Here is a 16992-nt window from a genome sequence, read left to right on the forward strand (position 1 = left end):
TGCTTTCACCCACCATGGCAGTTTTACTAATTAAAACCTACAAATGAAGGGATAATGACAGCCTATGGAGGCATGCAACAATTAGTCTTCCCAGCTAATGCACTCCTCCTCCAGTGAAATATGGTAGTAGTTAAAGGCATCCCTGCTGTTCTAATCCTAGGCAAGCTACATTTATTTTGAAAGTGAGTAATTAAGTGTCCCCTCCAAACAATCATTCTGGTGACAAATTTGTGACATTAACTAAAGAGTTAAGGTTATTTTGACAAATTCATGATGGAGACGAGCTCAACAGAACAAGGACAGGTAATGAAGAGTCCCAAATTCAGACACTTAATTTAAAACATTTGAACTCCATTTATGGGACAGCAAATAAAGCCACAAATAAGCTGTTATATCCAGTGAGTCCATCACTGCAGATGTGATTTCATGCAATCAAAGCTGACATACTTAGCATAAAAATAATAATAAAAACAAAATCACAAGAGTTTAAGAGATGTGGCCCAGAGTGTTGATGTGATGCTGTGAGTACAACTAAAAGAGGTTTTGTTTCTGGCTGCTGCTGTTCTCCATCTGTGACAGAGCTCCCAGGCTAAATACACATATGGTTGTTTCCTAACCCAGTTCTGTCAAATGATGCTGGTTAGCCAGACACAGACATATGTAAACAAAGCTGCTGGCAGCAGCTCTGAACAGTATCACCCACTTGTTCCTAGGTTTGCCAGTTTTGAATTCCCTGCAACTTAATTGTGCTTCAATAAGAATTTGAGCAATAACCAAGGTTAGAAAAGCCTCACTTGTTTCCCATGATGATCATTATGGAGAATCTGATTCATCACAGAGAACAAGTAAGACTTTTTTCTAACCTTGATTATTGCTCAGATTGCTCATTTTACTTTTACACATACATCTGCATGTATGCATACATAAATATCAGTGCTATATGTATGTTGCATATGTATATACTTCTACAAGGTTATAATGTGCATGCTCCTACAAGGTATAATGAGAAAACCCATACCTTATCCAGAGCAGGAAGGGACATAAGCAGACATGAGAACACTAAGACATTACCCTGTATTTCCCTGTGCAGCAAGTGTCAGAATCATACCTTTATCACATAAAAAGGCCTTTTAACTCAAACCACTCCACTGGAGAGAACTGTACACACTGGTCCAACAGAGAGATAACTCCAGCTTAACCACTATTAGACAAACACAGTGGAACAGACCCACCCTCTTGAGCAGTACCTGTATCTCTCAAGACAAATCCCACAAAGGTGTGAACAAACAGATTTACCTACCCACCTTGGTTCAACAGCACAAAAATTTACCATAGGGGTCAGAACACAAGAACGCTCTTCCACTTATTTGGAGTTCAAGGACTTTTTGAGCCAGGTGTGGTTTCTGTGTATTCACTAACTCACAATGAATTTCCTGCCATGGAATTTATCCAGTTTGTTTGAACCTACACCACGTTTCAGTTTCCATATCATGTTTTGGCTATGAATCATACAATTAAGAATCTCCTCTTTCCACTATGCTATTTAAAATACTTTCTTAAAAAGGAAAAAACAAATGTATTACTACATGTATGGATTTTGACAGATACTTTTGAGGCTTTGAAGGCACTGCTTAAAAGTGATAAAAATGGCATCAGAACTTAATAAATACAATAAGATTCAACTTTGTTTTAAAACTGTTTACCCTGTAGCAATAGCTTTCAAGTTTGTATACAGTAAAAGTTTCTATAGAATGTGTCAGCAGTTGCCAAGTAGTGCAGTTATTTCCAATGTACCTAGAGCACCTAGTACACCTAGGATTAGATAAAGGAAAACTCCCCCTCTTCCCATGAATCCTATTGTTCTTTCTTAAAAACTTGAGACTAGGCAGAGAGCAAGACCACTGATTTGCTGTCAGAACATGTTGCCAGATATAATTACAAGCTGAACAGTGATATCAAAGACTGACAGATCCTGAATAACTTGCTCTCCCTCCTATTCATTAGGAGCTCACTAAAGCTATTTTAATAGCTTAGAAGGCATCCATTTCTTTACACCACTGGTTTCATCCCTAAAGTTGTAAGAGCATTAAGACATGTCTGAGAGTTTCAGGATATCTGATAGGTACTGAAAACCAAACAAATATCTCCTACCTTTCCACCATTTAAGTTGATTTCTGTGCAGAAAATGGAGTTGGACCACTATAAAGCAACTTGACCTTGTAAAAGACAAGTTGTAGAAGCTTTTGGCAGCAGCTCAAAGAAGTTTCCTTATTTCAATAAATATTCACCAGTTAGATTTATGAACCATTGTCTGATCATTACCTACCAGCTCTATATTACTTTTCCTGGATGTGCTTTTAAATGGAACACTTAGTACAGAGGATACCCCATTCTTTCCTGCTGCACATACTTAATTTTTGACTTAAACTTCAGAACCAGAAAGCTACATTTAGGAGAGTTCTGACTGCTACTTCAAATGGACTCTATTTATTGCACTCTGAAAGAAGCACAGGAACTTGCCTGAAAGGAGTAAGTATTAAAGAAGAACAAAAAACAAAAAAGAGAAACAAACAAAAAAACCCCAAACCAAAACAAAGCTAAACCCCAAAAAAAACCAAGTCAAAAACATCCTCTTCAAAGAATCACTACATCTATTGGAGTATATACAAATTGTCTGTAGATCAAACATTCTGGATAGAAAAGCAATACCTAAACACTGAATCTCACAACAAAGAAGCCAACTTGAGTCCAGAAATTTTTCCTTATTTTCTTTAAAAGGGCAGTATTTGTAATTGGCAGTGAACTTGTGTGATAATGGTTTCCTAAAAACAGTGAAAAACAGTGAACAACTGCCAGTTAGACAAGAATATAAAAAGGATATTTTGGGGCTTGGGATTGATGGGTCTGTGACCAACATCCATGCCCACAGCCTAAGCAGCCAGTGATGAGACTCATGTGGGAACTCCCTCAGTGAGAAATCACTAGGGCCTGACATTTAGCTTGCAGTGGTCAGTCTATTCTCATCTTAAGAAGTGAGTCAGTGACCACAGACTATTACTGCTATTGTGTTTTCATGAAATATAGAACTGTTATTGAGAACCTTATTTTATATTGCCAGTGCAAGTTTGGAATTTTATTTTTCTTAATCTTACATCAACAAGGCTGAGTTTGGTAATATCATAACCATAAGACAGATATTGAAGGCATTATAGAAACTAACTCATGAGTGAAAGAAACATTTTAATAAAAAACCACAACAGTCATTTCACAGACATATAGGTAAAGTAGTAAGAAAACCTTTGTTATCTCACAGGTATTGAAGTGCTCATATTGCTTAACAGCTTCCTAAGTAGCTATTTGGTCCCTGCTGCAGAGATAAAAAACTTGAGTTGTTCAGCAGATTTCCTAACAGAGAAATGGTTTATGGCTTAAAGGGAACACGGCTCCTTCCAAGGCCTCATGACTGCAGAGGGCAACAGGTATCCAGAGAATTTGTTCTGTAGCAGGTAGCTAATACATCCAAAAGAATCAAAAGCCCTTTGTGAGAGGTGTTGATGTTGGAAGGACAGGAAGAACACATGCCTCTATATGCCTTACATGTGCATTCAATACAACATGTAGTCATAGAAGTAAACAGTTTTCATCATAAAGGTCAAAAGTTATTTTGTTACAAACACAAAGAGGCAGTATTTTAGAAGTTGCTAAGGCAGACCCCAGTCCACCCATTCTAAAGAGGGGCCAAGGTCTTCTTTATGGACATGGGAAAGAGTACTGCACATGTCAATTCCCACTGAGGGCTTAAAAAAATAAACAGGTAAGTTTGAGAGGAATGTTAGGTGAAACAAAAACAAAAAATATACCACTTAAATGTGTGTACTAGGTTAAAACAAACAAATACACTAACCAGCCCCCCTGTCCTCCAAACATTGCTACCTGCAATACCCTAAAACTTGGAAAATCCCTAGTTATCCTGAAATTGTTTCCCTGAACAAGATACCAACAAGCTGTTTGTGGCATCACAAGTCCTTAGTAGAGCAGACAATGTTCTTTTGTGAGTTTTGTGCATTTGCTAGGGACAATTAAAAAAAAATAATAAAAAAAAAAGACTTCTGTGCTGCTGCTTGGGTTCTCTTCTGCTTTACCTGGGGTAATAAGCTGTGTAGTTCATGAAGAGCTGAGCCCCAGCAGGGTAGTAGGCTGTGGAGGGCTGGAGTGTTCGTGGGTTCAGAAGCATGGACGGCTGATACAGAGCAGCTTCTGTTGGCACAACTGCAGCAGGAGCCGGAAAGGAGTAGGCAGGGGGTGAAAGGCCTACAGGGAGCAAATGGAAATAGATTAGGACCTCTGAAATTCCAGAGCTAATACAGACACACACAACTCCACAGGACATCAGGAACCTTCTCATGCTTGTTCACCACAGAAAAGAAATGTGAGCCACCAATGCAAGTGCGACTACAGGGTGTTACACTTAGCATCCAGCCTATGGAAAAGTCAAAAATACACAAAAAAATCACCTCTTGCTCTGGGAAATAGGGTCCCTTTCTAAAACATAGGTCAGTTTTGCTTTTCTAGGCTCATATTTTAATGAAGTCTGCATTCAAAACCTACAAGACTTCTGCACAGTAAGAAGTAAGTGTCTGTGACAAAGATCTGTTTAACATTCAACAAAACAGAGAAGACTTTCATCCTGGTACTGCTAATGCCTTAATTAAATCAACAGCAGAGTGAGAAAAGCCATGGCTTTGCAGCTTGAAGTGTTAGCACTAAATGAAAAAAAAAAACCCAACCAAAAACCAAAAGTGTACTTTGTGCTGTTTCAGCAAGATGTTAGGCCCTAAATGAATTCTCACTGATGAGAGTTCACCCTCCTCCTTTGCTTAATGCTTCTCCTCCCTATTTCCACAGAACTGAACATAAAGCTTTAGATAAAGTAAGCCTTTAATTTTACTATTCAGAGTTACAGCCAGCATCTCACTGTATTGTAAAATGAGGAATGACAGGGCCAAAAGGCCTTATCTGAGGAATACATCACAGGCATTTGTAATTGGAAATGGGAACACAGACCAGTCTGTTTCCAAAAGTTGGTGACTCTGCCCAAGAACCTGTCCTAGAAGCTGTCAGGTTCCAACCCATCTGGAACAGCCTTCACATACAGGACTATCTACTGCTGACCCCTACTCAAGATACTTTTGTTGAAAGAAAAAAAAACCTCTCCCAAGGATTAGCTGAAGGTCTACTTGCACTCAAAAAAACCACCCCAAAGGAAGTTGGCAGCTGCATTAGCAGCTCTGACTAGCATGTAGAGGACTTTTCTGAAAAGATCTACAACCTAAAAAATACACTTACATAGAGAGACACCGAAAAAGCTACTACTTGACTACCTTGCCATTTACGACTTTGGAAACAAAGTATTATTTTTCCCATAGGCTCAGATTTATGTGGCACAGATGCCTTAGCAAGTTAGCCCTTAAGCTCCTCAAATATTTCCCCCAAAAGTTTGCATAGAAGTCAGTGTTCACCCTAGTAGGTCTGAGTGTCAAAATTTAAAAGGAAATACAGATTTTGCAATTCTCTGAGGCAGAAGCCACATGTATTTCACTCCCACAAAGCCAACCTCCATTTCATATGAACAGTAAAAAGCAAAGGAAGAGTTCAGTCAATTGCAGCTCAACAAGCAGAACATATGATTAAGTCTCAAAGGGGAGCATTACCTATGGTTTCTCAAATTAAGTTTTGGAACTGAAAAGGGAAGGTCTCTTACTTGACATACTCACCATGATAAAAAATATAAGTACAGATCAATTAAAATACAAAACTATTCTTTAAGGTCTAGGTAGGGCTTAGAAATTACTTTTCAGAATCATCACTCACCCCAACCAATTAAAGTTTCAAGGAGGGAAGGGAAAATTTGCCACTGGAAAAGCAAAAGTAGTTCTTCAGTCATAATAATTTATAACCAAAGGGGAAAACAATGATTGCAAGCTGGTGATTATTTAAGACAGAAGACCTTATTTTAACACCCCCATCTCATAATACTACCCGAGAACCAGGACAAGAGTCAGCAAAGCAGCTCCAGTACCTACCCACACACAGTGTAGAGCAGAGTGGCAAGACCCAAGCAAAACTTACATGGTAACTTACATGGTGGCGGGGACAAGCCATTTCGATTTAAAGTGCCCCCCATTAATACAAAGTTCATCTCTTCAGCAGAACATTGAAAGACTTCAACATATCTGTCCTTCATAGTCTTCTTATGACACTTCTGTGCAGCCAGGAAGGCTCGATCTGCAGATTTCATCTGAATGAAAGCATCTCCTGATGGACGTCCCTACAAACAAGGCAGACAAAAAAGAAATCTTTCTGTAGGTTCCATGAAGGAGCAGAATAGCAATAATTTGTGCTGTTATAAGTCTCTTCAGTCATAAATATATTCATCTCCAAAGTCAAGTACAGCCAGTCATCCTGAGCACTCACCAGCATGTTTAAGCTCTCCTCTCTAAAGTTTTTCCCACTTGTGATAACTTGATTGTATTTATTCACCTGTTTTGATTATGCTACATTGTAACTTGTTACATCTATATCTAAAAAAAAAGACACCTATGGGAGAGACTGTAATTCAGTAGTACTTTGGTGCTTTGAGACCTGCTCTTGCAAATTTACTATGAATGCAGAATTGGAAGATCTAGTCCCCATTTATTACCTGTGATTTTTAATATTCATTATAAAAGTGCTCATTGCTAAACAATTTGTTTTAAATTTTATTTTCGGAAGACCAGCATGGGCTGGGATGCTTTAGTAGAGTACTAACTAGCCCAACATTTAGTATGAGCTTGCACAGAGGAAAAAAAAAACATCTTTGTATGTGTAAATGAGTGGGATACACCACTGGGAGGAGTTATTTTAGCCACATGCAGCTGCTGATTTGAAGCAGCCAAAGCTAGAGAGAAATCTGAAGCTGGCTCCAACTCAAGCTCTGGGCCAGTCCTTCTCGTTTTGGAGGGGACAACAACATTGTTAGCATCCTTTACACAGTCGTTTATGATTAGAGGATTGAAACCTGGGAACTTTGAGGACGATAAAAACCTAGTAGTCAGGCAAAAGCAGTATTTGGGGAGAAAAAAAAAGTCTGATAGCTTTGGGCAGAGCAAGAGTAGCAGACAGCCCTTAGGGTTATATGCATACACCAATTTCCTTATCCAGGTTCTTTCATTAGTGCTGTCAAGGGCTGATACTACTGTAAATCATTACTTCTGCTTTAGTATTTGCACTTTTCTTAGTCTCTCCCAGCACTACACATTCATTAGATTTTTTAGCCTTGTCTAGGTCAAGTTTCCACAGACACAGGAATGTCTTTAGATAGACAAGTACTGAAATAACTACAGTCCCTTCTCCATCCCCATATTCCTGAAACACAGAAGTCCTACTTGGGACCAGGAAGTATTTTTTAGTTTTGGTTGACATTCAGCCTAAGCTAAGACAATTTTAGAAAACTCTATAATTTTTATAAAGTTTTTTAATCAGCTTGTTCCATTGAACCACTCAGAGCATCTCCATGGAGTTAAAGGATTCCTCCCCCTGAAGTCACAAGAATAGAAAGATAAAGATCACAAGAACGCACAATCCTTTGTCTAAAAGGTTTTCATAGAAACTGCTTCCATAAAACAATGGCAAAGATGTGACACTTTATACACATCAATGAGCCATTAATCTTGGTGCTAAGCTGTGACTGTTTAAAGAAAGCAAGAACACAGGAAACCTTCTGACTTTTGACATGGGAATTCCTGTCTCTAGAAGACTGCAGTCACATTTGTCCTCAAATATACTTGTAGCACATTGTTCAGCAAGGCAGGGACAAACCACTCCTTTGAGAGCTAACATTGCCCACACTTGTGTTTTGATGGCACTTCTCACCAGGTACAAGAGGAATCATGCACACTGTTGAGCAAGACTCTTCACTTCAAGCCTCCCACAGCTCAGGATCATGGCTGCTATTCCAGGAGCACCAACCCCTCCAAAACAGGCTCAGCTTTCAGCACATGGGTCTCAGTGAAAGAAAACACTACAGCAAATGCAGCAGTCTGCACAGCAGGGCTCAAGTCATCTGCTGCCAGCACACTTTAAGAGGAGAGCAGGAGGCACATTAGTACAATGGCTGCTAATCCCAAAGGTGCTTCCCTATGAACATCATCATCAGGACTGTATTCACAGATACAAGCATTTGGCAGAGTGGGTAGAAACATGGTGCCTACCAACCTGGTGATTTAGAACCATGTGAACTCCATGGGTCCGAATATCTGTAGAAAACTCTCCCAGGAAGTCCAGAATGTCCTCTATAGTAGCAGCATAGGGAAGCCCACGCAAACGTATGCAGTCTCTGATGTTAGTGGGAGGCACAAATTGTTGAGGTAATACTGGAAGAATTGGAGGTGTTGGGAGAGGAATGAGAGGTGTGGAAGAGTACCTGTTCAGCACCTGTGCAAAACAAAAACAGATTACAGAAGCCTCCTCACTCATTCTTCAACCTAGAAGGAGTAAATACAACTCCAATGCCACCTGTTTTCACTCTGGGCGGTATTTTAAGATACAAATGAGCTAGAGAGAAATATTAACTGCAAAATATCTGATTTCTAAGCACTGTGTTATGATTTAAGCTCAGAATCTAGCAGACTTCTATAGTTGTTCTATGATAAATAGTCATGCTATTGTTCTAAAAAAAATTTGGTTCTTTTTTTCTTTAAAAACAGTTTTGTTTTGGGATAATGCAAGTCTCAATAGAGATCTTAGAACATGAAACCTGTATATCTACAGTATTTTTATTGTGCAACTATCCTAAAACATTCTACCATCTACAGAGTCACAATGACACTTCTACCCAAAAATATCTCCTCTGCAAACCTTCAGGAGAGTTTGGGAACTAGAAGCGCATTTCACATCCCTAACTGTGCCTGCCATAGTCCATTCAAGAAACATTAGGAGTATTACCAAGTCACAGTACCCATGACATTTACACTTTGAGATTTCTTGTTAATTTTAACAGAAAAAAAACCCTGTCTGGTGAAAAGTTGCCTGAATATTCAATCACTACTCCTGAACTCTCTCTGAGCAAGATTAATATTTATTTGCAGTTATACAGCCATCAGAAGGTTTTACTAAACAAAAACACATGAGAGTACTTGAGAAAAATGCAATGACAAGGAGCACTGTGGCTCTGCCTTCTAATCACTAATGTAATCTTTTAAACAAAACACTGAAATCTCTACATATTAGGGAGAACAGAACTGCATAATTTCTTGGATGCAATGACATGGCTACAATTTGCATCACAGATAACTTCTCAGCATGACGCTAAAAGGTATCTACCTCTACTGAAGCTCTGCAAATATTTTTGGAGACTTAAACAGTCCACTCAGCTCTCCTCCCTTTCCCTGACAGCTTAGCTGCAATTAATAGTCCACCAAGCCCTGTTAATCCAGACTCATCACTTTGAAACTCCTACCACCCTCTGCCAGGTAGCCTGTGCATCTGCAGAAGATGGCAGAGATCTGCCCTTAAAGACAATTTGTAGAATTCTTCAGATACATTACACTGGAGAGGACCACTATATCAAAAGGCTTTGCTTTTTTGTGTCACTGACCAAAGATAAACCTTTTAGCTCAAGATTTGTTGCTAAACACTCCTGAATAGATAATCATTGGACTTAGTCAAATTCAGAATATATAGTGTAAAGCACAAGACCCACATCTACATTTTACAAAGCTATTGGAAGCCAAAATCCCAAAGGTTTGTATATGATTGAGAACATCCCTATACCATAAGATCTTACATTTAAAGGAAACAAAGTCTCCACAGAAATTCAGACAATACTCATTCCAGCAAGAGTCAAGAGTGAGAAAAGGTAAAAGAAGCTTTCAAGTCAAGGCCCAGCATTATTTGCTTCCTCTACTGCCAGCATAGAAGTTTGGACTACAAAAAGCCAACATTTGAAAGGTTTGCACCCACCTGCTGAACTTCTGCTGCAGTGCTCCGGAAGAGTTCAATGTACCTTTTCCCCAGCAAATCCTTGTGCTTTTTCAGTGCATTTTGTGCATATTCCTCACAAGCAAACAAGACAAAGGCATCTCCTGTTGGCCTGCTGTCAGGGTAAGTGACAAACAGGACTCCCTCCTTTCCTCCTGTTACAGGGCAGTGCTGGCCAAAGAAAGTCAGCACTTCTTCTGTTGTTACATTGAAAGGAAGACCTCGCATCCTGACAATCACTTGGTTTTCTTTTGACAAGAACTGTGCAACCTCATTGGAAGTACCTTTAACAAGAAAAAGTACAGAAGCACTTCAGTCTAGTATATAAAAATCATGTTACCCCATCATTTAGAAGAGATTGATCTTTATTCAAAGGAAAAATAGGGAGTACTTGCAACATTCAAAGCTCAAGGAAAGCACAATCTGTCAATCTCTTGTGTGACCGGGACCTGTGCTATTGTTCCCCTTGTCTAACTGTGGAATACCTCTGGCATGCTCTGGAGCCATACTATATGGCAACCAAGTCCCCAGATCATTGTCCTGGGAAAGAAAGCTGGAAGGGCAGGTTGAAAACAGCTCAGGGATTTCATCCTACCTCAACAGAACTGTCAAAGCCTAACAATTCTACTTTCAGTACCTTCAAAAGACCAGTGATGCTAATAACACAACCTTATTCAAAGGTAGTTGCTAACCAAATTCATATCTTAATACAGTCCTTTCACTTACAGCTCTCTTATTCTGCAGAGTTTGGTTGTACCAGACACACCATTCTTCATGAACGTCACTGTGCAATGTCTTTCCCTGTCTTTCCTTCCAAACCTATCAGTTAGGTATGGAGGTGACAGCTTAACAGCATCTCCCACTCTGAAGCCTCAAGCTCAGATTTCCAGTTAGTCACTTACAAACCTCAGCCCAAATCTCAGTCAGGAAGCAAAGAGGAACTTAAAGTATTATTGCAGATAAAACAGCTTATTTGCTCTTAATTCAAATTTTGTATGCTTGCAGACAAAGGGGAAGAAAAAGATTAAGAGAGAGTTTGAAGTGCAAATTTTGCAGCCTCTCAATTATCAGCAAATATTTCAAGATTCCCCTTAAATAAGTATTTCCCCCAAATCCTCCCCATTAAGTCTGAGGCAAAGATTTGATTTGAAGAAAGTCACTTCCGTAAATCCCTTGCATTTACACTGTGATATCTGTTTGTTCTTACATGCATGCCTCCATAGCAACAGCAGTTATATTGTTTTGAAAAACTACTCTGGTTTCATTTTTTCAGCAATCAATAGCATTTAGATTCCCACTATCATGAAGATGACCTAACAAATTAAGTTCATATACAAGATCACTTTGCCCAATCAAATCCAGATTGACAGGCTGCTTGAAAGTGGCAAGAATGTGGAAGAGAGGCAGACAGATAAATCATGGATCATCTTGGACTGCTGCTAGCAAGATACATAATAATCAATATACCAGCCAACTTCTTGTTCAAAGACAGGAAAAGGGGCCACATTCAACAGGAGCCTTTTGCAGCCAAAAGTTAGAGATGCTGATGGAACAAAGCATCCCTTTTCATCCCCTAAAAATTACCTCCTGCAATTTTAAGGAAGTCTTCACCTGTTGCCTTGTATACCTAAAGGAAAAAAAAAAGGAACATGTGATTGGCATGTAATTTGCATTCATTTCAAGAAGAGGATGTCAAAGCCCACCATGTCACCCACCTCTATGTATCGGTTCCCCATGTGATGCTTGTGCCTTTGTAGTGCTAGATCTCTGTGCTCTTCACTCACGAACCTCACAAGAGCCTCCCCATTCCTCCTACCTTGGGCATTGAGACAGAGTGCAGCACCTCCTCTGCAAGATTTAAATCAAGAGATGAAACTCCATGACCTATACAGCTGAAGAGCCACAAAGGTACAAGTAAATTCTTCACTACTAACTTGGCAATATTTAGACCTTTGAAGAACCTCGCTATGTCCTGGTCAGATGACTGCCATGGCAATCCTCTTGCTCGGATAACAGCATTGTCATCCACAAGTTCCATCTTGCTGCTGCAGGCACAGAAAGAAGTGGTAATGCAGAGACATCTGTCATACACCAACCTGTCTGCTTGTCATTTATACTCCAGGAACAGGCTTCTGTCCCTGCTCCATGTCTGCTGGATAGCAATGCCAAGGCAGTGAGGCCCAAGTGCCACCAACAATTGAAAGCCGTTGTACAAGTCTCTCCAAGGGACAGTTTGCTTTGTTAAGTTGCCCTTTCCAAATTCCCCTTTCATGCTTTACCACATTTACTCTTTGAGCTGTCATCTCTTCAATCACATTCCCAGTTAATTTCCCTTTCCTGACATAATTTGTCCTTCTCCATTATCTGAAGAGGGTTACTGGTATAAAAATCAAGCACCTGCAGTTCCAATCTAGCTAGGAAGATATTGAAGCAGAACAATTAGATATAACTGACATTAGTGCTTATTATTTCTACTGTGACAGTGAATAAGAACCAGTCACAAGCCAAGACTGAATCTGTTCAGGGTGTACCAGCACACAGAGGACTCTGGCCTGAGGAGTCAAGCCTTAACATTGCTGGCTGGGGCCATCACTGTGCTACTAGAGACTAACATAGCTAAAGGCTACATTGGCTGCTTAGCATGGGAATAGCTTAGCCACAGAAAGCCAGGTTTAATTGGTCATTACTACAGTCCCTTTTGTTCCCTTATTTCTTGAAAGTGTCAAGTTCAACAAAACCTCACAGCTACCCAAGCCTGCCTGTCTGGTCATCACAGGAACAGCTTTTTTGCACAAAAGAGCTTAAGTGATTGATTAAGTAGATAAAGTGTTGTTCAGTAGTAGAGGACTCTCACATACAAAAGGGCTGTGGTATGCCTGGTGGGTCATGTTTCTCACTCACATTTTAATTTCTCAGGTGGTCTTTCTGTAGATGTCTGTCTCAAACTGTTTCCCCTTACCTCCTAGTTCCGTACTTCTCATTATCTCAAATAAAATGTGAACCTTCCACTTCATCCCAGAATTCCGTTAGTGAAAAGGAAAAAGGTTAGAACAAGGCTGAACATAGCCTCTGAGCTAATCTCTCTGGATACTGTCTACCAATATTGCATTTTTTCTTACTTTTTTGACGCAAAAGTATAAGCATCATCTACTGTTATGACAGATCCTTAATCTGAAAGAGGGAAGTGTTTGTGTAAGATGGGAATATAAATAAGGTCAGTTTAACACTAGTATCTTGTGATATTGCAGAGAAATCATTGAGAAAACCACTGAGAAAAATCTGTATTTACACATAGAAAAAAGGCAGTTATACTAAAAAAAAAAAAAAAGCCCATAATCAACTACCCAAGCAACAAAGCAGGCAACAAAAGCAGATAAAGCTTTATGTTTAAAACATATTTGGGAATAAGAATAACCATAGATTAAACAACTGAGTGGTAGCACAGTATTCCTGGCACGATATCTTTATAAAAGTGTTTTTTCCCTATTAAAAAAATTCTGTATATGCAGTACCTGTGCAGTAAATTGCAGGAAGAGTGCAGTAGTTATTAACTAACAGGGTTATTTCTGCTCATTCTTTGTTAATAGCACAACACATTTAGTACCCATTATAAGCACTTATTAGCAGAACACAGATCTCGGCAGCTAACAGGCAACACTGAAGCCTAACAAGAAAACAGGTTTGTATCTGATCATAGATTGCCTGTTCCCTTTCCCACTTGAAGGATCTAATCAATTCCCCTAGCAGTGGGAAGGCAAATAAATATAATGGTAACAGCTATCAGCAAATTAGGAAGAGAGAAGTACAGCTGATCTAAACAGTAACCTTAAATAAAAACTGGTGGGGGTTGAAACACGTGCAACAAGAAGAGGGAGGAAGTACTTACCAAGGTCCACTTTCAAATTTGTAGTTTACCCTTTCTGGATCTGAAAATCTGTGATCTATGAAATAGAGCACAAGTTATTTCCTATTTTGTCAATGTACAGGACAGGCAGCAAAACCAAAGAAGGAACAAAGAAAACTCATTCATCATCATCACTTACTGTATGGTTCAGATATTAATGTTAAAATAATATTCCCCATATCTTCAACTTGAGAGGCTCCATAGGGAAATGCTGGACTGCTCTTGTCAAGATTTAAATCTTTTTGCTGGAGTTAAGTCAATCATCACCAAACAGATTTCTAATTGGTTTCCTGCTATAGCAACACACTTTCATGTTGTCCTTGTAAATTGCTTCTCAGAGGAAGATTTAATCCATCTTCCTGCTGGGATACATTAGCTGCTCTGCCTTGGCCTCGAGTTACTGCCACCTGTGGGAGTGCAAGGTCACTGGAGAAAGCATCTGGGGACAGGAGACCCCATAATAAGGACATGTATTTAAAATGTATGTCTGACAGATACACTGATGCATGTGGAAGAGACTGGAGCCCTGTGCTCTTTAATTAACATCCTCTTTAATCTTCAGGGGAAGTTTTGGGGCAGGAGAAGAAGCAAACAATCAACTGAAAGCTTCAGAAATGGAGGGATGTACCACATGCTTTTTGACCAGGAAAATCCCAAAGAAGAGCAAGTATCTTACCACTTCAACAAAATTCATAAGTGACACCTTGTCTAAACCTTGCCCACTCTTAGAAGTTATAACCCAAGTTTTGTGCTGTTGCACAGAAGCATTTTGAGAATCTGGTTAGAGTCACCAGTCATGTGTTTTGCCAAGAGGTAAAACAGAGCCCCACAACCCATAGCTTCAGTCCAAAGGATTTTGGAAATGACTGCAATAGAGAGCAGGAAGCATCCTGTCCCAGGAAGGCCTTAGAAAGACTATTTTTTTCAGACAACTGTAAACAGTTTACTATGGTATCTCCTGTTTTCCATTATATTTGCCTCTCTCCAACACCAAGCTACAGGACTGCAAGATTATTTGCAGTTCTACTCCATTCTTCATTAAGAAAATTTTTTAAAAGGTCTTTTTCACTCTTTTTCTTTGAGGACTGAAGGGCAAAAAATGTAATCAAGAACAAAACAAAAATAAGGAAATCTGGGAATAAGTGTTGCACTTTTTACCCCCTTTATCAGTTTGCATCAAGACTTCAGAACAAAAATGAGAGTTTCTTAAACAAGACCCATCCTGACATGGAGGTACAATAATGCAACACATTGAAAACAGCCAAGGGCATCAATTATTTGCCCACATGCTCCCCAGACTACATTAAACACATTTCAAATGCTCCAGAGCCCTCATTATGATGTCCAAAGGTTACTACATAGTCCAAGATAGCACTCCTATTTTAAAAGGAAACCTGCTTTATCTACCTAGATCTGAGCAACATTTGAGTTGTCAGATGCCTATATGAAGTGCAGGGAACAGAACAGTTTCTGTTAGAAACAAACACCTCATACCAGCTTTGTTGTATCATCTTATCAACAGGTGAGCCAGCACAAATTTCTTTGTGGGATAAGGTCTTCCCTATTATTCGTAGGATGACAGCAAGACATCCTACAGAAACAGATTTTTAGAAAACTGTTTAACAGTTGTCTTGTTGCAAGTGAAAAATAACTTATACTGAATTAATGCATTCCTCTAACATAGCAAGAAAAGGAAAGCTGCTGTGCCAACAAAATACACTTCAGGCTAATTTGATTTTGAAGCTTTGCTGGTTTTAAGTGTGCATTGGAGTATGCAATGTGAGAGGATGATGCTTAGTCTTAGAAAAACATTTGAAGCTTAAGTGAATTATCTTAGCTTAAAAACCAGAATATGTAAACCAGTGATTCCTCCCCTCCAACTGCTGGACTATAAATAGTTTCCTAGTTATTGCCTTTACCCTCCCCCTCCTAGTACCTTTTTTGAGGTAAAGTACTGAGAACAAACATCATATAGTTGTCTTAAAAACCAAGCCAAAAAGCCTGAGCAATTCCAAAGCATGGTTTAAGAGATTATGACTATTTATGACAACAAAAAATTTCTTAATCACAGTCTCTCTGCCTAAGCTTTAAACAAGCTCAAGCTCACTACCTCCTCTGCCCCCAGAAAGGGGGGGTTGGAAAAAAAAAAAATAACCCACAAACAGACTCTGACAGAGAGGGTGCCTAAGCACCACCACACAGATGTTTCTGGGCACCTTGTATATCAGAGCAGAGGAGTGCTCCTCCTCCCTTTCCTGACACTGTTCCCCCTTAGCACCTAACAGCTCCACACTGGCCTTGTTCAGAGCCTCTGCTGCTCACAGAGGGAACCAGAAGCTGCTGATGGTGCAGGTGTTGGAACCCCGGTCTTGCCTGACCAAGTTTTATGAAGATTTTGGAAAAGTGTTTCCTCTGTCAAAAGTCAAGAGAAATGGGGCAGGAGTTTCAATAGTTATTCCAGCAGGGGACATGCATACACATGTGCTTGGCTGTTAGACTGTGCTGTCAGAACTGAAAAGGCATTTCAATATTTCCTCTGTGCTGAGCCAAAGATCCCTACAAGTGATCAGCATTTAGAGAGGGGAATGAGCAATGTGAGAGGGGCAGGAATTTGAAGAGAAGCCATCACACAAGGAAAAAAAACAAGGACCCCACCCCATAATATTCTTCAGTGAAACTGTTTTCTGAAAACACTAGTCCACAGGAGAGGCAGTTCCTGAAAATGCTCTAGTGCCAACAGAAGCTGGTACCAGTTGTAAAACATAGGGAGTCAGTTGTGCCAAACTCTAGAGAAATATAAACACAATGGAGAGGAGGAAGTAAGTCATCAACATTATTGCAGGCATAACCTCACAGCTTCACCTCTGATTAGTTAGCACAGCTTTTCGGCAAGACTGCAGAAGAAAACTGATCATCTTCTGCATGTTTAAAGAACACATTAAGTAAAAATCTGTATTCTAATGAACAAGATTGACTACACAGAGGTAGACATTTATGGACAGAGGCACTAGAAATTATGGTACTTGGGAAAAAATAGAAATGAAATAGTCTATAAAGCCTATTCCTTGTTC

General features: G+C 39.6%; 1 protein-coding gene across 3 annotated transcripts in view; it reads right to left on the reverse strand.

The window, feature by feature from the left end:
• Positions 1 to 16992, reverse strand: part of ESRP1 (epithelial splicing regulatory protein 1) — a 34378-nt gene that overhangs the window by 8845 nt on the left and 8541 nt on the right. For 2 of the 3 annotated variants that reach the window (XM_058802052.1, XM_058802033.1), the window contains exons 5-13: positions 14061 to 14159; positions 13904 to 13958; positions 11952 to 12062; positions 11733 to 11865; positions 11602 to 11644; positions 10000 to 10301; positions 8254 to 8472; positions 6130 to 6328; positions 4143 to 4311 (exon numbers count right to left, since the gene is read on the reverse strand). In XM_058802052.1, coding sequence (XP_058658035.1) covers positions 4143 to 4311; positions 6130 to 6328; positions 8254 to 8472; positions 10000 to 10301; positions 11602 to 11644; positions 11733 to 11865; positions 11952 to 12062; positions 13904 to 13958; positions 14061 to 14159 — 1330 coding nt within the window. The remainder of the gene's footprint in view (positions 1 to 4142; positions 4312 to 6129; positions 6329 to 8253; positions 8473 to 9999; positions 10302 to 11601; positions 11645 to 11732; positions 11866 to 11951; positions 12063 to 13903; positions 13959 to 14060; positions 14160 to 16992) is intronic. The other variant, XM_058802041.1, reaches the window with a different exon arrangement.

This window comes from Ammospiza caudacuta, chromosome 1, assembly GCF_027887145.1.
Source record: "Ammospiza caudacuta isolate bAmmCau1 chromosome 1, bAmmCau1.pri, whole genome shotgun sequence".
Lineage (NCBI taxonomy): Eukaryota > Metazoa > Chordata > Aves > Passeriformes > Passerellidae > Ammospiza > Ammospiza caudacuta.